The 21,858-nt window shown below is 42.2% G+C and overlaps 1 protein-coding gene across 1 annotated transcript in view; it reads left to right on the forward strand.

Moving 5' to 3' along the window:
• The window catches only part of KIF27 (kinesin family member 27), a 489,881-nt gene that overhangs the window by 121,140 nt on the left and 346,883 nt on the right, over nucleotides 1-21,858 (forward strand). Inside the window, 3 exon segments of the mRNA XM_053702449.1 lie at nucleotides 11,557-11,580; nucleotides 17,176-17,182; nucleotides 17,498-17,628. Coding sequence (XP_053558424.1) covers nucleotides 11,557-11,580; nucleotides 17,176-17,182; nucleotides 17,498-17,628 — 162 coding nt within the window.

Below are 21,858 nucleotides of genomic sequence, written 5' to 3' on the forward strand. Positions count from 1 at the left end.
CTTCCCTGTTTGTCGTTTATTCTGGACAGAGGAGAGGTCAAAAAACTTCGGCTACCTCTCTCTCTTTCTGGCTTCGTAGCATAATACGTTTAGCCTATGAGACTGCTGGACAGCAGCCTCCTGAAAGGATTACGGCTCATTCTACTAGAGCTGTGGCTTCCACTTGGGCCTTTAAGAATGAGGCCTCTGTTGAAGAGATTTGCAAGGCTGCAACTTGGTCTTCACTTCACACTTTTTCAAAATTTTACAAATTTGACACTTTTGCTTCTTCGGAGGCTGTTTTTGGGAGAAAGGTTCTACAGGCAGTGGTTCCTTCCGTGTAAAGATCCTGCCTGTCCCTCCCGTCATCCGTGTACTTTTAGCTTTGGTATTGGTATCCCATAAGTAATGGATGACCCGTGGACTGACTACACTTAACAGGAGAAAATATAATTTATGCTTACCTGATAAATTCATTTCTCCTGTAGTGTAGTCAGTCCACGGCCCGCCCTGTATTTTATGGCAGGTCTAAATTTTAAATTAAACTCCAGTCACCACTGCACCCGATAGTTTTCTCCTTTCTCGTTTGGTTTTCGGTCGAATGACTGGGTATGACGTAGAGGGGAGGAGCTATATAGCAGCTCTGCTTGGGTGATCCTCTTGCACTTCCTGTTAGGGAGGAGATATAATCCCATAAGTAATGGATGACCCGTGGACTGACTACACTACAGGAGAAATGAATTTATCAGGTAAGCATAAATTATATTTTTTTTGAGTCACCAGCTCCTACTGAGCATGTGCAAGAATTCATAGACTATGCATTTGTGATTGGCTGATGGCTGTCACATGATAAAGGAGGAGTGGAAAGAGACATAACTTTGACATTTGTCAGAGAAGTTCTGACTAAGTGCCATTGCATTGTCTTGTTATCATGTATTTGTTGATTATGCAAATCTACTGTATTTACTGGTCCTTTAAATTTAAAATAGAAAAAGAACAATAAGAGCACTAGGTCTCTATCTAGGAGGTGCTAAATCAAAAGAATATAATATCAATGTTTCAGTGAGGGCATATGGATCTTATATATACAAGATCACTAAATGTATGGAAACAATGAGTGCAAGTGCTAATTGTACATATATTATAACCAAAAACACTTAAATACTCAAAAACAGAATATAAAGAAATGAAAAAATAAAAAAAAATATCTAAGATAAAGAGTTTTATTTCTTTCCTAAGATATGGAGAGTCCACAACGTCATTTAATTACTAGTGCAAATATCACTCCTGGCCAGCAGGAGGAGGCAAATAGCACCACAGAAAAGCTGCAAGTGTCACTCCGCTACCCATAATCCCCAGTCATTCTCTTTGCCTCTGTCAATGGAGGAGGTGAATTTTGGTGTCCGAAGAAATTAATTCTTTTTTCGGGTACTTTTGCCTACAAGCAAGGATTTGGGTTTAGCTGAGTCTACGTCAATCTCTTCAGTAGAGTAGTGGTGGCTTTTAAGCAGTTAGGAAGTTGTGAGGTAGTCCTTGCTTTGTTTCCTAACACATTGCTGCTCATGGTACAGAAAACCCGAGTTTGTTACTCTGTTCTTTCTTTTTCTACAGGTCTCTGTAAGGAGTATGTGTCTTTTTATGCCTTGTGAGCTGTATTCCTGACGGACAGCTAGACTGCAGGTAAGTGCTTTTGTTTTCTAGGTCTTGGAGACTTGCACTTCAGAAGAATATTTCATATGCAGTAGATGGGGACTCTTTGGCAGTGGGCAGGCACATTATGTATGTTGAGACTAGGGGGCATATTTATCAAGCTCTGTATGGAGCTTGAAGCCCCGTGTTTCTGGCGAGCCTTCAGACTCACCAGAAACACAAGTTGTGAAGCAGCGGTCTAAAGAGCGCTGCTCCATAACCTGTCCGCCTGCTCTGAGGCGGCGGACAGACATCACCGAAAATCAACTCGATCCAATACGATCGGTTTGGTTGACACCCCCTGCTGGCCTGGCGGCCGACTGGCTGTGAATCTGCAAGGGGCCGCGTTGCACCAGCAGTTCACCAGAACTGCTGGTGCAATGATAAATGCCGACAGCGTATGCTGTCGGCATTTATCGATGTGCGGCGGACATGATCCGCAATATCGGATCATGTCAGCTTGCACATTAATAAATAGGCCCCTAGGGGTTAATCTTCCCTTTATTGGGACGTTTTTCCTTTTTGGCCTAATTTTGTTGAAATACTTTATTAGTATGTGTGTGGGCCTTATGTTTTATACAGGGATTTAAGTATAAACTTAAAATTTTGCAGTTGGTTTTCTTTGCTTGCTTAGCTAGAACAGGCTAACTGACAGACTGCTTGAGCGTTTGTGTAAATTTAGCTATGGTGTTGTAGGCAGAGGGAAACGTGCAGCTTTTACTTGCTGCATAGTTTCCTCTCTCTGCTGGTTATGCGACTTCTCTCTGCTGTCGGATATTCACGGAGCGGAGCAGCGTCATTGAATTTCAGTTATGTGACTTCTCTCTGCTGTCGGATATTCACGGAGCGGAGCAGCGTCATTGAATTTCAGTCTTTTTAGTGTCGAACTACTATACGATTGTTTTAAAGACTTCTGGCAGCCAAATTGTATATAAGTGTTACGGTAAGGCACCTCAGCCTGTCTGATGTGTAGGGGGCCTGATTGGTTTATTATTTTTAATAATTTTTGCATAAAGTTAAGTGGCTGTGGTATTAAAAATTCTTAAAGTGACATTGTATTTAAAAAAAAATCTACAATTAGGGGAATTTTTTATTTAGTATTATGGACATGGACCAAGATGCTTGTTATGCCTAGAGGCACAAAATGTTTTGCCTATATAATTCTGTGCTGCATACTTGGCTAGAACACTTCAATTTAAAGATAAATTGTTGCCAGCTGAGCCCAATGTCTCTCAGGATGATGCTGTTCAGGCAATGCCACAGCTTTCTCCTCAAACGTCCCAGTGCCCTGCAGTTCCTCTCAGCCTCCTGAAGGAGTTTATTTGCCTGCCGATTTTGCTGCACAGGTATCTTCTGCAGTATCTGTGGTATTATCTGCTTTTCCTATGCTGGGAAAACGCAAGAGGAACATTAGACATTCAGATAGTAAGATTTCTGTTCCACCTATTGCTATGCAGGTTGCCCTCCCTCATAAGTCTAATGACGAGGATACGTCAGTAACCTCTGAGGGTGAAATATCCGATTCGGACAGTATTATTCCTTGATCTGATACTGAAGAAGTAAACTTCAGATTTAAGCTTGAACACCTTTGTGTACTGTTAAAGGAGGTATTGGCTACTTTGGATGACCTCGATACTTCTGTCGTTGTCAACCCTAAGAAGTCTAGTAAACTTAATAAATACTATGATGTTCCTTTCTCTGTGGAAGTTTTTCCTGTCCCAGACCGTGTGACGGAGATTATTTCACTGGAATGGGATAATCCAGGGATTCCTTTCTCCCCGTCTCCCATATTTAAAAAGATATTTTCTGTTGCTGACTCCATTAAAGATTCTTGGCGCACGGTGCCTAAAGTAGAAGAGGCTATTTCTACTCTGGCTAAGAGAACTATGATCCCTATAGAGAATAGCTGCTCCTTTAAGGATCCCATGGACAAAAAGCTGGAAGCTTATTTGAAAAAGATGTATGTTCATCAAGGTCTTCAATGGCAACCTGCAGTTTGTATTGCCACAGTAGCAAGTGCGGCATCTTATTGGTGTGATGCCTTGTCTGAATCCATTTTAGTAGAGACTCCGTTGGTGGAGATACAAGATAGGATTAAGGTTTTCAAACTAGCTAACTCCTTTATTTCTGATGCTAACATGCAAGTTATTAGATTGGGATTCAAGATGTCTGGCTTCACTGTCCTAGCCCGCAGGGCATTGTGGCTAAAATCTTGGTCAGCTGATGTTACCTCTAAGTCCAAGCTTCTGGCGCTTCCTTACAAGGGTAAGACCTTGTTCGGACCTGGTCTGGCAGAAATAATTTCTGATATTACGGGTGGAAAAGGGTCTTTTCTACCGCAAGACAAGAAGAACAGACTCAAAGGATGTCAAAGTAATTTTCGTTCTTTTCATAACTTCAAAAGTCTTCCTCTTCCAAGTAGGAGCAGTCCAAGTCTTCTTGGAAGTCCAATCAGTCTTGGAAAAAGTGGAAGCAATCAAAGAAACCCTCAGCATTAAGGGTCGGCCCCCGGGATCGGCTCAAGTGGGGGGCAGACTTTTCCTGTTTTCTCAAGCGTGGAGATGAGATGTCCCATAGTATCTCAGGGTTACAAAATAGAATTTAAAACTTTCCCTCCCAGGGGCAGATTCCACTTCTCAAGATTATCTGCAGACCAGGTAAAAAAAAAGGCATTCTTGAACTGCGTTCAGGACCTTTCCTCCCTGGGAGTGATTGTTCCAGTTCCAGTAAGGGAACAGGGTCTAGGATTCTGTTAAAATCTGTCTGTGGTGCCCAAAAAAGAGGGAACTTTGCAATCCATTTTAGACCTAAAGTGTCTCAAGTTTCTCAGGATACCGTCCTTCAAAATGGAAACCATTCGTTCCATTCTTCCTTTGGTCCAAGAGGGTCAGTTTATGATGACCATAGACCTGAAGGATGCGTATTTTCATGTTTCCATCCACAGGGATCATCACAAATTCCTAAGATTCGACTTTCTAGACAAACACTTTCAGTTTGTGGCTCTTCCGTTTGGACTTGCCACACCTCCAGAATTTTCTCAAAGGTTCTGGGGGCTCTCTTGGCAGTGATCAGGTCTCGTGGAATTGCAGTGGCGCAATTCCTGGACGACATATTGGTTCAGGCGCCATCTTTTCAACAAGCCAACTCTCATACAGAAATCTTGTTGTCTATTCTACGTTCCCACGGTTTGAAAGTGAATCTGGAAAAGAGTTTCCTTGTTCCAGCTACAAGGGTGGTTTTCTTACGGGCCATAATAAATTCCCTATCTATGAAAATGTTTCTTATAGAGGTCAGAAAATCCAGAATACTCTCCTCTTGCCTCTCTCTTCAGTCTACTGTTCGGCCATCAGTGGCTCAATGTATGGAGGTAATTGGTCTGATGGTTGCTTCCATGGACATCATTCTCGATTCCATTTGAGAGATCTGCAATTATGCATGCTCAGACAATGGAACGGAGACCATTCGGATCTGTCTCAGAGGATAGATCTAGGCCAGTCGACAAGAGACTCTCTTCCGTGGTGGCTTTCTCAGGTCCATCTGTCTCAGGGCACATGCTTCCGGAGACTTGCCTGGATGATTGTGACCACGGACGCCAGCCTGCTAGACTGGGGAGCAGTCTGGGACTCGTTAAAGGCGCAGGGACTATGGATTTCCCCATAAACATCTTGGAATTGAGAGCTATTTATCTATGCTCTGATGGCTTGGCCTCAATTGTCCTTAGCCCGGTTTATCAAGTTTCAGTCGGACAACATCACCGCATGGCTTACATCAACCACCATGGAGGAACTCGGAGTTCCTTAGCCATGAAGGAGGTGGCACGGATTATTCAGTGGGCGGAAGCTCACAATTGTTGTATATCTGCCATCCACATTCCTGGAGTGGACAACTGGGAAGCGGATTTCCTGAGCAGACAGACATTTCATCCCTGGGAGTGGGCTCTCCATCCGGAGGTGTTCTCCAGGTTAACCCTCAAATGGGGGGTGCCGGAGTTGGATCTGATGGCGTCTCGGCAGAACTCCAAGCTTCCAAGGTATGGTTCAAAGTCAAGAGATCCTCAGGCCGCTCTGATAGATGCTCTGGCGGTTCCTTGGGATTTCGATCTAGCATACTTGTTCCCTCTGCGCTCCTTCCATGAATTATTGCTCGTATCAACAGGAGAGAGCCTTGGTAATTCTAATAACTTTTGCATGGCCTCGCAGGATCTGGTATGCAGACCTAGTGAAGATGTCATCTCGGCCACCTTGGAGGTTTCCTCTGAGGAAGGACCTTCTAACTCAGGGTCCATTCCTCCATCCAAATCTCATTTCTCTGAAGCTGACTGCTTGGAGATTGAACGCTTAGTTCTGTCTAAGTGTGGATTTTCTGAGGCGGTAATTGAGACCATGATCCAGGCTCGCAAGCTTGTTGATTGAAAAATTTACCATAAGGTATGGCGTAAATACCTTTATTGGTGTGAATCTAAGGGCTACTCTTGGAGTAGGGCCAGGGTTCCTAGAATTTTGTGTTTTCTCCAGGAAGGTCTGGAGAAAGGGTTGTCAGTCAGTTCTCTGAAATGTCAGATTTCTGCTTTATTTATTTTGTTACACAAGCGTATTGGGGATGTGCCAGATGTTCAATCTTTTTGTCAGGCCTTGGTCAGAATCAGGCCTGTGTTTAAACCTGTTGCTCCTCCTTGGAGCCTTAATCTTGTTCTTAAAGTTTTGCAGCAGGCTCCGTTTGAGCCAATGCATTCTATAAATATTAAGTTGCTATCTTGGAAGGTTTTGTTTCTTATTGTTATCTCTTCTGCTCGGAGAGTTTCGGAACTCTCGGCTTTGCAGTGTGATGCACCTTACCTTATCTTTCAAGCGGATAGGGCGGTTCTTCGTACTAATTTGGGGTTTCTTCCTAAAGTGGTTTCGGATAGAAATATTAATCAGGAAATTGTTGTTCCTTCTCTCTGTCCCAATCCTTCTTCTCATAAGGAACGTCTATTGCACAACTTGGTTGTTGTGCGTGGTCTAAAATTCTACCAACAGGCGACTAAGGATTTTCGCCAGTCTTCTGCCATGTTTGTTTGTTTCTCAGAAAAAGCGTAAGGGTCAAAAGGCTACTGCTACTTCTCTTTCCCTCTGGTTGAGAAGTATAATTTATTTTGCTTATGAGCCTGCTGGACAGCAGCGTCCTGAGAGAATTACAGCTCATTCCACTAGGGCTGTCTCCTCTTCATAGGCTTTCAAAAATTAAGCTTCTGTGGAACAGATTTGCAAGGCTGCAACTTGTTCCTCTTTGAATCCTTTTTCAAATTTTCCAAATTTGATACTTTTTGCCTCGGCTGAGTCCTCTTTCAGGAGAAAGGTTCTTCAAGCTGTGGTGCCTTCTGTTTAGGTCTGCCTGTCCTGTTCTCCCTCCCTTTTCATTCTGTGTCCTCTAGCTTGGGTATTGGTTCCCACTAGTAATTGAATGACGTTGTGGACTCTCCATATCTTAGGAAAGAAAACTAAATTTATGCTTACCTGATAAATTTCTTTCTTACCGGATATGGATATTCCACGACCCCACCCTTTATTAAGACAGTTATTTTTTTACTAAACCTCAGGCACCTCTACACCTTTGTGTTATTCCTTTTCCATTTCCCTTCGGTCGAATGACTGGGGATTATGGGTAGGGGAGTGACACATGGCAGCTTTGCTGTGGTGCTCTTTGCCTCCTTCTGCTGGCCAGGAGTGATTATCTCACTAGTAATTGAATGACGTTGTGGACTCTCCATATCCGGAAAGAAAGAAATGTATCGGGTAAGCATAAATTTTGTTTTTCCAGATTCAAGATGTGAATACTGTGTAAGATAAAAATAACGACCAATAAGGAAATTACTAGACTACGTAACTGCTGTAAGGAGTACTCAAGAGGCATAAACATAAAGTCCTTGGATAAATATAAACCTACTATGTAGGCAGATAGCTTGAGTTACCTGTAGCAGTCCAGACCCCTTGGAGAAAGTGGGAAACAAGAGCCTATAATGCTGCTAGCATCTGCCGCTCTGGCACTCATACCGCTTGTGTGTTTCCCAGCTGTCAAGACAAGGACATCCGTCCGGGTCAATGGCTCTGCAACCAACCAGCAGACAGATATTCGGCTGAAACCCTTCACGGACTCGGTGGTCATAGGAGAATCTTTGCAAAATCTTGCATCTATGTACCGCTCACAGCATGGACGCCGGATTCTCATGCTCACCCCAAACGTCCGCACAGGTCACGTGGTTCTGGAGATTTAACTCTCAGCCAACGATAATCGAATCAGTCCAACGGAGCCTCTGAGAAAGAAATCCCCTTTGAAAGTATATGCTGCTATAATCAGACATATGAAGTCAGTCCAAACCAAAAAGGAGAATAGAGCAGCAAATAAATTTAAAACTTGTTTGTTTAACATATGTTAAAATCCCAATGGAGGGCTGGGATCAGATACAAGAGTTCAAACAGTATACGCGTTTCGGCGTAGAGCCGTACTCACTACTGCTAAAATGTACACAGACATGCCAGTTATTAAAGGGGTGATGATTGAAATACAAAATGTTAAAAAAGTATAAATTGATTCATACAACCCATAGCAGCGAAATACCAAAGTACAGAGACGCTAGGCAGAATTACCACTAGGTCACAATATCAAAATCTATATGTATATAGAAAAAGAAAGGTTAGAGAATAAAGATTTAGAAAATGAAGCCTTACATATTCAGGGCAACAGGTATTATCATCAAGAATGTATATAGGGACCATATTCTATATGCATAAATATATAAAAATTCTGTATGACTTAGATGTTAAAGATCTATATGGAGTTTAAAAAATTATGAAGTGTGTGCAGAATAAAAAAAATAAAATAATAATAATAAAAAATATATATATATATTGTATATGTGTGTATATATATATATATATATATATATATCTCAGAAATCAAACAAAAAGGACATGATGTATAAGTACCTATTCCCAGTAATTAATCAAATCATACTCCGCATGAGTCCTAGCAGCACCTTTTGTGGAAAGCTTAAAAATCCACAGCATTTTTCTTTTCTCTAAGAGTTTTTGCCTATTACCACCCAGTTTGGGATAAGGTACCTTGTCAATGGCCAACCATCTGAAACTAGAGACATTTTTGTCATGTACTGTGAAAAAATGTTGTACTATGGGTGACGTGGATTTGCCTACATTTATGGTAGACAAGTGTTCTCTGATGCGAGATCTGACGTCACGAGTCGTGAGACCAACATACTGAATATTGCACAAAGTACAGGTTATTAAATAAATAAATAACAAAGTTGGACGTGCAATTTAAACAATAGTTGATGTCAAACGACTGATTCGTAACAGCAGATGTGAACGTGTCAGAAAAGACTATGTAGTCACAGGCCTTGCACCTACTGCTTCCACATCTTAACATCCCTTTACTTGTGAGCCATGAACTAGTTGAAGTGTGGACCCCACTCAGTACCGTAGGGGACAGATAGTTACCCAATGATTTATTCCTACGATAGGATCACCTAATCTCACAATCAGTGAGTCTGTCCTCTGCCACAAGAAGTTTAAAATGCTTTTTTACAATGTTGCAAATTTGATGGTAGTCAGAGCTGATTATTCATATGTGTGGTGTTGGTTGTAACCCTATCTGCCAAAAGGGTATGTCTATCAATGCCCTGGACCTCGTGAACAGCTTGTTTGATGATTTTTTGGGGGTAACCCCTTTTATTTAAGCGATCTACCAAATCATGTTGGTGTTCACGAAAAACTTCATCAGTAGAGCAAATACTTCTGGCCCTAATCAGCTGCCCTTTCGCTATGGCATAAGATACATTTTTGGGGTGGCAGCTACTGGCATGCAACACTGAATTGCTTGAGATGGGCTTTCTGTATATGCTGGTTTCTACCTTTCTCTCATCTGTGCCGTTAGTGTAATGTCCAGAAAGTGAATGGATATTTCCTGTATCTCAAAAGTAAATTTGACGTTCAGATCATTGTCGTTGATGAAACTGATGAATTCACACTTGCTGGCTTTATCTCCTTGCCAAATAAAAAGAAGGTCATCTATAAACCGTCCAAAATAAATGATATTGGTCCTGAAGGGATTGACATCCCCATAGATGTGGGACAGCTCCCACCAACCCATAAATAGGTTGGTGGGAGCTGAAAGTCAGTTACATCAACTACAAATTCCCGAAAATCAGGACTCAGTGTGGAAAAATGAGTAAGAAGGAATTCCAGAGCTTGTAAACATTGGGCATGAGCGATCGAGGAGTATAGGGCAGTTACGTCAATTGTCATGCAATTGTAAGTGGACTCCCACGTCATATCATTCATGACTTTAAGTACATGTTTTGTATCTTGAAGATAACTTGGAAGAGCCTGTGTAAGATATACTTATAATATATACTAGAAAAGTATTTAGACTCCTTTTTCTTTTTCCTCCTTCTTTAGGCTCCTTGATAAATGCTCTATCCAGATGCAGCTCCTCTCTTACTTCAAAAAAAAGTGATAGAAATCCTAGACAAACAAAACAGAGGACGCTTCATGTGCGTATAAGTAGGCAAATAAACAATTAAGGATAATGGTAGTACAGGGTACTCACAATATAAGGCAGTACTCTGTTGTGCTGGTAGGCGCGTTCTGGAGACTCACTGGAGTGCTTCAGCTCACTGCACATTAGTGATCGACTCCCTCCAATGGATTGAGCAGGCAGGATTCAACACATGTAGACCAGATGCGTGTGTTTAGGAATCAAAAAGGTTTAATATTAAACTTGTTTTTTAAAAAACAATGGCTAAAAATTAGGGGTTGAAACATTCATTCAGAGCCCCAATAAAATGCAACTTGTTTCTCCACTGGCACAGCGGTTTCTTCAGGCATAAAAAATAATGGTGCCTTATATTGTGAGTACCCTGTACTACCTATATCCTTCATTTTTTATTTGCCTACTTATACGCACATGAAGCACCCGCTGTTTTGTTTGTCTAAAATTTAGAATAGGCCACAAAAAAATGTGCACCGGAAATTAAAATGGAAATTAAACTTTCACTATTCAGGTAGAGCATACAAAAACTAATTGACAGCTGACTTTAATCTGGGTTTAATTAGAATCACTTTTTATTGATGACAGGTGTATTTACTTACAGGCATGATTTAGAATGTGATTGGTTAACTGTGAACACATTTAGAGCCCCGATTGTGTTCAGACTTATGCAATCAAGGTGGGTTTTTTTTTTATATATTTAAAATGTTACAAATAATATTTTTTTTGCTGGATTTTTGTTTGTTGGAAGATTACATAAGAGATGGGAAAAGTCAGAAATTACAACAATGTAAATGTCAGTCTTTATATTAAAAACCTCCTCTAATTTCATAAGGGTGTAGACTTTTTATATCCGCTGTATGCACACCCCCACACTCATCATTATGTTAGTTCTTAATCTGAAAAAAGGCCTTTCTCTTGTAAGGTGTATCCAGTCCACGGATTCATCCATTACTTGTGGGATATTCTCCTTCCCAACAGGAAGCTGCAAGAGGATCACCCACAGCAGAGCTGTCTATATAGCTCCTCCCCTAACTGCCACTCCCAGTGATTCTCTTGCAGCTCTCGACAAGGGAAGTAGCTAGAGAGATGTGGTGCATTAATGTAGTTTATCTTCAATCAAAAGTTTATTATTTTCGAATGGTACCGGAGTTGTACTATTTTAGCCTCGGGCAGAAAGTTGAAGAAGAGTCTGCCTGAGGTTTTTGATGATCTTAGCAGGTTGTAACTAAGATCCACTGCTGTTCTCACACATAACTGAAGAGATGGGTAACTTCAGCTGGGGGAATAGCGTGCAGGGTTACCTGCTCTGAGGTATGTGCAGTTTTAAATTTTTCTAGAGAGATGATAAGCTAGAAAATACTGACAGTGCCTGATTTATTTAAGATAAGCCTGATTACAGTGATTTAATAACGACTGGTATCATGCTTGCTGTAAAGGGTAATATTTTTGTTATTTACTCTCATTTCAGAATAGATATAACGTTTGCTTGATGTATATAAACGTTTATGACAAATGGTGATAAAATTTTATTCTGGGGCCCAGTTTTTCCACATGGCTGACTAAATTTTGCCTAGGGATAGTTTTTTAAGGCCCTCTCACTGTGAGTACAGGTTGGGAGGGGCCTATTTTCTCGCCTAAATTGCGCAGTAGTTTTTGCAGCTTGAGACATCCAGCTTCCCTGAAGGAGTCCCCTGAACATATAGGACCTCTCTAAAGGGTTTTGGTGCCTTCCAAAGTCGTTGTATGGGCAGGTAGGAGCCACAGTAGAGCTGAGGCAGTTGGTTGTGACTGTTTTAAAAACGTTTATATCGTTTTTTTGATCCAGTTTTGAAACTAAGGGGTTAATCATCCATTTGCAAGTGGGTGCAATGCTATTTCAGTCTATTACACACACTGTAAAAATTTCGTAAAATTTACTGCTTTTTTCACTGTTTCTGTGATTGTTTTTTTCTCTTAAAGGCACAGTACCGTTTTTATTTTTTGCTTGTTCACAGTTATTAAAGTGTTTTCCAAGCTTGCTGGTCTCATTACTAGTCTGTTTAAACATGTCTGACATAGAGAAAACTCATTGTTCATTATGTTTAGAAGCCATTGTGGAACCCCCTCTTAGAATGTGTACCAAATGCACTGATTTTACTATAGATTTCAAAGACCATATTCTGACTTTAAAAAATTTATCACCAGAAGAAATTGACAAGGAGGAAGTTATGCCGTCTAACTCTCCCGACGTGTCAGAACCTATAACTCCCGCTCAGGGGACGCCTAGTACATCTAGCGCGCCCATTGCATATACCTTGCAAGACATGGCGGCAGTTATGAATCATACCCTTACAGAGGTATTATCTAAACTGCCAGGATTGCAAGGAAAGCGAGACAGCTCTGGGACTAGAATAAATACAGAGCTCTATGACGCTTTAGTGGCTATGTCTGATACACCCTCACAATGTACTGAAGCTGAAGCAGGGGAGCTTCAATCTGTGGGTGATTTTTCTGATTCAGGGAAGATACTTCAACCTGATTCTGATATGTCTACATTTAAATTTAAGCTTGAGCACCTCCGCATATTGCTCAGGGAGGTCTTAGCAACTCTGGATGACTGTGACGCTATTGTCCCAGAGAAATTATGTAGATTGGATAAATACTATGCAGTACCTACTTACACTGATGTTTTTCCAATCCCTAAGAGGTTTTCTGAAATTATTACTAAGGAATGGGATAGACCAGGTGTACCGTTCTCTCCCCCTCCTGTTTTTAAAAAGATGTTTCCTATAGACGCCGCTACACGGGACTTGTGGCAGACGGTCCCTACGGTGGAGGGAGCAGTTTCTACTCTAGCTAAGCGTACCACTATCCCTGTCGAGGACAGTTGTGCTTTTCTAGATCCAATGGATAAAAAATTAGAGGGTTACCTTAAGAAAATTTTTATTCAACAAGGTTTTATTCTCCAGCCTCTTGCATGCATTGCCCCAGTTACTGCTGCTGCGTCTTCTGGTTTGAGTCTCTAGAGGAGGCTCTACAGGTTGAAACCCCGTTGGAAGATATTATTGACAAGCTTAGGGCCCTTAAGCTAGCCAATTCATTTGTTTCTGACGCCATTGTTCATTTAACCAAACTAACGGCTAAAAATTCAGGTTTTGCTATTCAGGCGCGTAGGGCGCTATGGCTTAAATCCTGGTCAGCTGACGTGACGTCAAAGTCTAAACTTCTCAACATTCCCTTCAAAGGACAGACCCTATTCGGGCCTGGACTGAAGGAGATAATTTCTGACATTACTGGAGGAAAAGGTCACGCCCTTCCTCAAGACAGGTCCAACAAATTAAGGACATAACAGTCTAGTTTTCGGCCCTTTCGAAACTTCAAGAGTGGCGCAGCTTCAACTTCCTCTAACACAAAGCAAGAGGGAACTTTTGCCCAGTCTAAGCCGGTCTGGAGACCTAACCAGGCTTGGAACAAGGGGAAACAGGCCAAAAAGCCTGCTGCTGCCTCTAAGACAGCATGAAGGAGCAGCCCCCAATCCGGAAACGGATCTAGTAGGGGGCAGACTCTCGCTCTTCGCCCAGGCTTGGGCAAGAGATGTTCAGGATCCCTGGGCATTGGAAATTGTGTCCAAGGGTTATCTTCTGGAATTCAAAACCTCTCCCCCAAAAGGGAGATTTCATCTCTCACATTTATCTGCAAACCAGATAAAGAGAGAGGCGTTCTTACATTGTGTTCGAGACCTCCTAGTTATGGGAGTTATCCACCCAGTTCCAAAGGAGGAACAGGGGCAGGGCTTTTATTCAAATCTGTTTGTGGTTCCCAAGAAAGAGGGAACATTCAGACCAATCTTAGTTCTCAAGATCTTAAACAAATTTCTCAGAGTCCCATCCTTCAAGATGGAGACTATTCGAACCATCCTTCCTATGATCCAGGAGGGTCAATATATGACTACCGTAGACTTAAAGGATGCTTATCTTCACATCCCGATACACAAAGATCATTGTTTTCTCAGGTTTGCCTTTCTAGACAGGCACTACCAGTTTGTGGCTCTTCCCTTCGGGTTGGCCACGGCACCAAGAATCTTTACAAAGGTTCTAGGGTCCCTCCTAGTGGTCCTAAGGCCACGGGGTATAGCAGTAGCCCCTTACTTAGACGACATTCTAATACAGGCGGCGACTTTTCAAATTGCAAGGTCCCATACGGACATTGTTCTGGCATTTCTAAGGTCCCATGGGTGGAAGGTGAACGAAGAAAAGAGTTCTCTATCACCTCTAACAAGAGTTTCATTCCTAGGGACTCTGATAGATTTGGTAGAAATTAAGATTTACCTAACGATGGCCAGATTGTCAAAACTTCTAGACTCTTATCGTGTTCTTTATTCCACTTCTCTTCCTTCAGTGGCTCAGTGTATGGAAGTAATCGGGTTAATGGTAGCGGCAATGGACATAGTACCGTTTGCCCGCCTACATCTCAGGCCGCTGCAACTTTGCATGCTCAGTCAGTGGAATGGGGATTACACAGATTTGTCCCCTCTACTAAATCTGGATCAAGAAACCAGGGATTCTCTTCTCTGGTGGCTATGTCAGGTCCATCTGTCCAAGGGGATGAGCGTCCGCAGGCCAGATTGGACTATAGTAACGACAGATGCCAGCCTTCTGGGCTGGGGTGCAGTCTGGAACTCCCTGATGGCTCAGGGCTCGTGGACTCAGGAGGAGGCCCTCCTTCCGATAAACATTCTGGAACTAAGAGCGATTTTCAATGCTCTTCAGGCGTGGCCTCAGCTAGCTGGGGTCAGGTTCATCAGATTTCAGTCGGACAATATCACGACTGTAGCCTACATCAACCATCAGGGGGAACAAGGAGTTCCCAAGCAATGTTGGAGGTTTCAAAGATAATTCTATGGGCAGAGGTTCACTCTTGCCATCTTTCAGCTATCCATATCCCAGGTGTCGAGAACTGGGAGGCAGATTTTCTAAGTCGGCAGACTTTTCATCCGGGAGAATGGGAACTCCATCCGGAGGTATTTGCTCAGTTGATTCAACTTTGGGGCAAACCAGAACTGGATCTCATGGCGTCTCGCCAGAACGCCAAGCTTCCTTGTTACGGGACCAGGTCCAGGGACCCCAAGGCAATGCTGATAGATGCTCTAGCAGCGCCTTGGTCCTTCAACCTGGCTTATGTGTTTCCACCATTTCCTCTGCTCCCTCGTCTGATTGCCAAGATCAGGCAGGAGAGAGCTTCAGTGATTTTGATAGCACCTGCGTGGCCACGCAGGACTTGGTATGCAGACCTGGTGGACATGTCATCCTGTCCACCATGGACCCTGCCGCTGAGGCAGGACCTTCTACTTCAGGGTCCTTTCAACCATCCAAACCTAATTTCTCTGCGTCTGACTGCTTGGAGATTGAACGCTTGATTTTATCAATGCATGGTTTCTCTGAATCGGTCATTGATACCTTAATTCAGGCTCGAAAGCCGGTTACCAGGAAAATCTATCATAAGATATGGTGTAAATATTTTCATTGGTGTGAATCCAAGGGTTACTCATGGAATAAGGTCAGGATTCCTAGAATATTATCTTTTCTCCAAGAAGGATTGGAGAAGGGATTGTTGGCTAGTTCATTAAAGGGACAGATTTCTGCTCTGTCTATTTCTTTGCAAAAGCGTCTGGCTAATACTCCAGACGTTCAGGTGTTTTGTCAGGCTTTAGTTTGAAACAAGCCTGTGTTTAAACCTGTTGCTCCACCATGGAGTCTAAATTTAGTTCTTAAAGTTCTTCAAGGGGTTCCGTTTGAACCTTTGCATTCCATGGATATCAAGCTGTTGTCTTGGAAAGTTCTGTTTTTGGTAGCTATCTCCTCAGCTTGACGAGTTTCTGAGTTATCAGCTTTACAATGTGATTCTCCTTATCTCATTTTCCATGCTGATAAGGTAGTGTTGTGTACCAAACCTGGGTTTCTTCCTAAGGTGGTATCTAATAAGAATATCAATCAGGAGATTGTTGTTCCTTCACTATGTCCTAATCCTTCTTCAAAGAAGGAACGTCTATTACACAATCTGCTTTAAAATTCTATTTACAAGCCACTAAAGATTTTCGTCAAACATCTGCTTTGTTTGTGGTTTACTCTGGACAGAGGAGAGGCCAAAAGGCTTCGGCAACTTCTCTTTCTTTTTGGTTAAGAAGCTTAATCCGCTTTGCTTACGAGACTGCTGGCCAGCAGCCTCCTGAGAGAATTACAGCTCATTCCACTAGAGCAGTAGCTTCCACATGGGCTTTTAAAAATGAGGCTTCTGTTAAACAGATTTGTAAGGCGGCGACTTGGTCTTCGCTTCATACCTTTTCTAAATTCTACAAATTTGATACTTTTGCTTCTTCGGAGGCTGTTTTTGGGAGAAAGGTCTTACAGGCAGTGGTGCCCTCCGTTTAAGCGCCTGCCTTGTCCCTCCCTTCATCCGTGTCCTATAGCTTTGGTATTGGTATCCCACAAGTAATGGATGAATCCGTGGACTGGATACACCTTACAAGAGAAAACAAAATTTATGCTTACCTGATAAATTTATTTCTCTTGTGGTGTATCCAGTCCACGGCCCGCCCTGTCATTTTAAGGCAGGTGTTATTTATTTTTTAAACTACAGTCACCACTGCACCCTATAGTTTCTCCTTTTTCTTGCTTGTCTTCGGTCGAATGACTGGGAGTGGCAGTTAGGGGAGGAGCTATATAGACAGCTCTGCTGTGGGTGATCCTCTTGCAGCTTCCTGTTGGGAAGGAGAATATCCCACAAGTAATGGATGAATCCGTGGACTGGATACACCACAAGAGAAATAAATTTATCAGGTAAGCATAAATTTTGTTTTTTTGCTGCCATGTGCCTATACTGGTTTTATTTCATTTTAAATACTTGCAAAAAATTATATATATACATTCTAAAGTATCAAATATCAAAATTGCAAACATCATGACGAGAAGTTTATGACAACAGGAAATATGTATAAAAAAAGTGATTACAGAAAAATAATAATAATTAATTACAGAACAAAATAACTGCCAAATAGAAAAAAAGTCCAAACATAAAGTGAATATTCTTGGCCTTTAAAAAGAGGAAAAGTCCAATAAACATTTTAAATAATATAATCACATACCACATTCACCATGTAAATAAATTGTTATATAGAAGAACTGTAAGCAAGAACTAGGTCACACCAATCCCATCCTACCTAACGTCTTGAATGTGTTGGAGAATATAAAGGTGAGCCTTAGGTGTCTAAGAAAATACTTTTAAAGGCTTTTCAGCATGTACAGAGCAAATTTTAAACCAGCTACTTTTATTTTAGACGTTCTATCAACCGGACCTGGACACGAAAGCAAACACCACTGAGTACGGAAATGACCAATGGTGCAGCCAAACCTGTCTCAAGTACGGATATTTCTACAGGTATGTTTTATTAAGTATCTTAATATTTAATCTGCTGATGTATATGCTGTGAAAAACAAAACTGTCAACATTTTATATTTATTTATATATATATATATATATATATATATATATATATATATATATATATATATATATATATATATATATATATATATATATATATATATATATATATATATATATATATATATATACACACACACACAGAATTCATTAAAATTATGGTGGAGATAAAAAACTGAGATTAAAATCCTCCATGTCTGTTAAACAGTATTTCTCTTGTTAAGTGTGTTCAGTCCACGGGTCATCCATTACTTATGGGATATATTCTCCTTCCCAACAGGAAGTTGCAAGAGGATCACCCAAGCAGAGCTGCTATATAGCTCCTCCCCTCACATGTCATACCCAGTCATTCTCTTGCAACCCTCAACAAAGAAGGAGGTCGCGAGAGGAGTTGGAGTTTTTACTTAATTATTCTTCAATCAAAAGTTTGTTATTTTAAATGGCACCGGAGTGTGCTGTTTTTCTATCTCAGGCAGTATTTGGAAGAAGAATCTGCCTGCGTCTTTCTATGATCTTAGCAGGCGTAACTAAGATCCACTGGCTGTTCTCGACATTCTGAGGAGTGGGGTAACTTCAGAAAATGGGAATAGCATGCGGGGTCCCCCGCAAATGAGGTATGTGCAGTACAATATTTTCTGGGAATGGAATTGACTAAGAAAACACTGCTGTTACCCACATGATGTAAGTACAGCCTTAAATGCAGTAGTAGCGACTGGTATCAGGCTGATAAATGTATGCGCAGTTGAGTTATTTTCTAGGGACTAGAATTTGACTGAGAAAATACTGTTAATACTGAAATAATGCTTAAGCCTTATCTGCAGTAGAAGCGACTGGTAGCATGCTTAGTGATAACTTTGCATGACATTGAAAAAGTTTGTTTTTAAACGTTTACTGGCATGTTATTCGTTTTGTGAGGTACTTTGGTGATAAATCCTTTTTGGGCATGATTTTTTTCCACATGGCTAACGTATTTTTCTGCATAGAAACAGTTATATCAGGTCTCCCACTGTTGTAATATGAGTGGGAGGGGCCTTTTTTTAGCGCCTTGTTGCGCAGTTAAAATTCTAGCACAGTCTTCCTGCTTCTTCCTCCTTGATCCAGGACGCCTCTAGAGAGCTCACAGGTCTTCAAAATTCGTTTTTGAGGGAGGTAATCAGTCACAGCAGACCTGTGACAGTGTGTTTGACTGTGTTAAAAGCATTAAATCTTAATTTGATATCCGTTTTTGGGCATTGAGGGGTTAATCATCCTTTTGCTAATGGGTGCAATCCTCTGCTAATTAGCATTTAACGAAACTTACGGCTAAGAATTCCAGATTCGCCATACAGGCGCGCAGAGCGCTATGGCTTAAATCCTGGTCAGCAGATGTAACTTCTAAATCTAAACTACTGAATATTCCTTTCAAAGGGCAGACCTTATTCGGGCCCGGCTTGAAGGAAATTATTGCTGACATTACTGGAGGTAAGGGCCACTCCCTTCCTCAGGACAGGGCCAAATCAAAGGCCAAACAGTCTAATTTTCGTGCCTTTCGTAATTTCAAGGCAGGAGCAGCATTAACTTCCTCCGCTCCAAAACAGGAAGGAACGACTGCTCGTTACAGACAAGGTTGGAAAGGCAACCAGTCATGGAACAAGGGCAAGCAGGCCAGAAAGCCTACTTCCGCCCCTAAGACAGCATGAAGACAGGGCCCCCTTTCCGGAGACGGATCTAGTGGGGGGCAGACTTTCTCTCTTTGCCCAGGCTTGGGCAAGAGATGTACAGGATCCCTGGAAGTTGGAGATTATATCTCAGGGATACCTTCTGGATTTCAAAACTTCTCCTCCACAAGGGAGGTTTCATCTGTCAAGGTTATCAACAAACCTAGTAAAGAAAGAGGCATTTCTACAATGTGTACAAGACCTCTTAGTGATGGGAGTGATCCACCCAGTTCCGCGAACGGAACAAGGGCAAGGGTTTTACTCAAATCTGTTTGTGGTTCCCAAAAAAGAGGGAACCTTCAGACCAATCTTAGACTTAAATATCTTAAACAAATTCCTAAGGGTTCCATCGTTCAAGATGGAAACCATTCGGACCATCCTACCCATGATCCAAGAGGGTCAATATATGACCACAGTGGACTTAAAGGATGCCTACCTTCACATACCGATTCACAAAGATCATTATCGGTACCTAAGGTTTGCCTTTCTAGACAGGCATTACCAGTTTGTAGCTCTTCCCTTCGGGTTAGCTACGGCTCAGAGAATTTTTACAAAGATTCTGGGTTCGCTTCTGGCGGTACTAAGACCGCGAGGCATTGCGGTGGCTCCGTACCTAGACAACATTCTGATACAAGCGTCAAGTTTTCAAAATGCAAAGTCTCATACAGAGATAGTTCTAGCATTTCTGAGGTCGCATGGGTGGAAAGTGAACATGGAAAAGAGTTCTCTGTTTCCACTCACAAGGGTCCCCTTCCTAGGGACTCTTATAGATTCTGTAGAGATGAAGATTTACCTGACGGAGTCCAGGTTATCAAAAATTCTAAATGCTTGCCGTGTCCTTCATTCCATTCCACGCCCGTCAGTGGCTCAGTGCATGGAAGTAATCGGCTTAATGGTAGCGGCAATGGACATAGTGCCATTTGCGCGCCTGCATCTCAGACCGCTGCAATTATGCATGCTAAGTCAGTGGAATGGGGATTACTCAGATCTGTCCCCTTTACTGTATCTGGACCAGGAGACCAGGGATTCTCTTCTCTGGTGGTTGTCTCGGGTTCATCTGTCCAAAGGAATGAGCTTTCGCAGACCAGATTGGACGATTGTAACAACAGATGCCAGCTTATTAGGCTGGGGCGCAGTCTGGAACTCCCTGAAGGCTCAGGGATCGTGGACTCAGGAGGAAAAACTCCTTCCAATAAACATTCTGGAATTAAGAGCAATAATCAATGCTCTCCTAGCTTGGCCTCAGTTAGCAACACTGAGGTTCATCAGGTTTCAGTCGGACAACATCACGACTGTAGCTTACATCAATCATCAAGGAGGAACCAGGAGTTCCCTAGCGATGTTAGAAGTCTCGAAGATAATTCGCTGGGCACAGTCTCACTCTTGCCACCTGTCAGCGATCTACATCCCAGGCGTGGAGAACTGGGAGGCGGACTTTCTAAGTCGCCAGACTTTTCATCCGGGGGAGTGGGAACTTCATCCGGAGATATTTGCTCAACTAATTCTTCGTTGGGGCAAACCGGAACTGGATCTCATGGCATCTCGCCAGAATGCCAAGCTTCCGTGCTACGGATCCAGGTCCAGGGACCCGGGAGCAGTGCTGATAGATGCACTAGCAGCCCCTTGGGTTTTCAACATGGCTTATGTGTTTCCACTTTTTCCGTTACTGCCTCGACTGATTGCCAAGATCAAACAGGAGAGAGCATCGGTGATCCTGATAGCGCCTGCGTGGCCACGCAGGACCTGGTATGCAGACCTAGTGGACATGTCATCCTGTCCACCATGGTCTCTGCCTCTGAGGCAGGACCTTCTAATTCAGGGTCCTTTCAACCATCCAAATCTAATTTCTCTGAGGCTGACTGCGTGGAGATTGAACGCTTGATTCTATCGAAGCGTGGTTTCTCGGAGTCGGTTATTGATACATTAATACAGGCTCGGAAACCTGTGACCAGAAAAATTTACCATAAGATATGGCGTAAATATTTATATTGGTGTGAATCCAAGAGTTACTCATGGAGTAAGGTTAAGATTCCTAGGATATTGTCTTTTCTACAAGAGGGTTTAGAAAAGGGTTTATCCGCTAGTTCGCTAAAGGGACACATTTCTGCTCTGTCTATTCTTTTACACAAGTGTCTGGCAGAGAATCCAGACGTCCAGGCTTTTTGTCAGGCTTTGGCCAGGATTAAGCCTGTGTTTAAGACTGTTGCTCCTCCGTGGAGCTTAAACTTGGTTCTTAAAGTTCTTCAGGGTGTTCCGTTTGAACCCCTTCATTCCATTGATATTAAGCTTTTATCTTGGAAAGTTCTATTTTTGATGGCTATTTCCTCGGCTCGAAGAGTCTCTGAGTTATCTGCCTTACATTGTGATTCTCCTTATCTGATCTTTCATTCAGACAAGGTAGTCTTGCGTACTAAACCTGGGTTTTTACCTAAGGTTGTTTCTAACAGGATTATCAATCAAGAGATTG

The sequence above is a fragment of the Bombina bombina genome, chromosome 2 (genome assembly GCF_027579735.1).
Source record: "Bombina bombina isolate aBomBom1 chromosome 2, aBomBom1.pri, whole genome shotgun sequence".
Classification (NCBI taxonomy): Eukaryota; Metazoa; Chordata; class Amphibia; order Anura; family Bombinatoridae; genus Bombina; species Bombina bombina.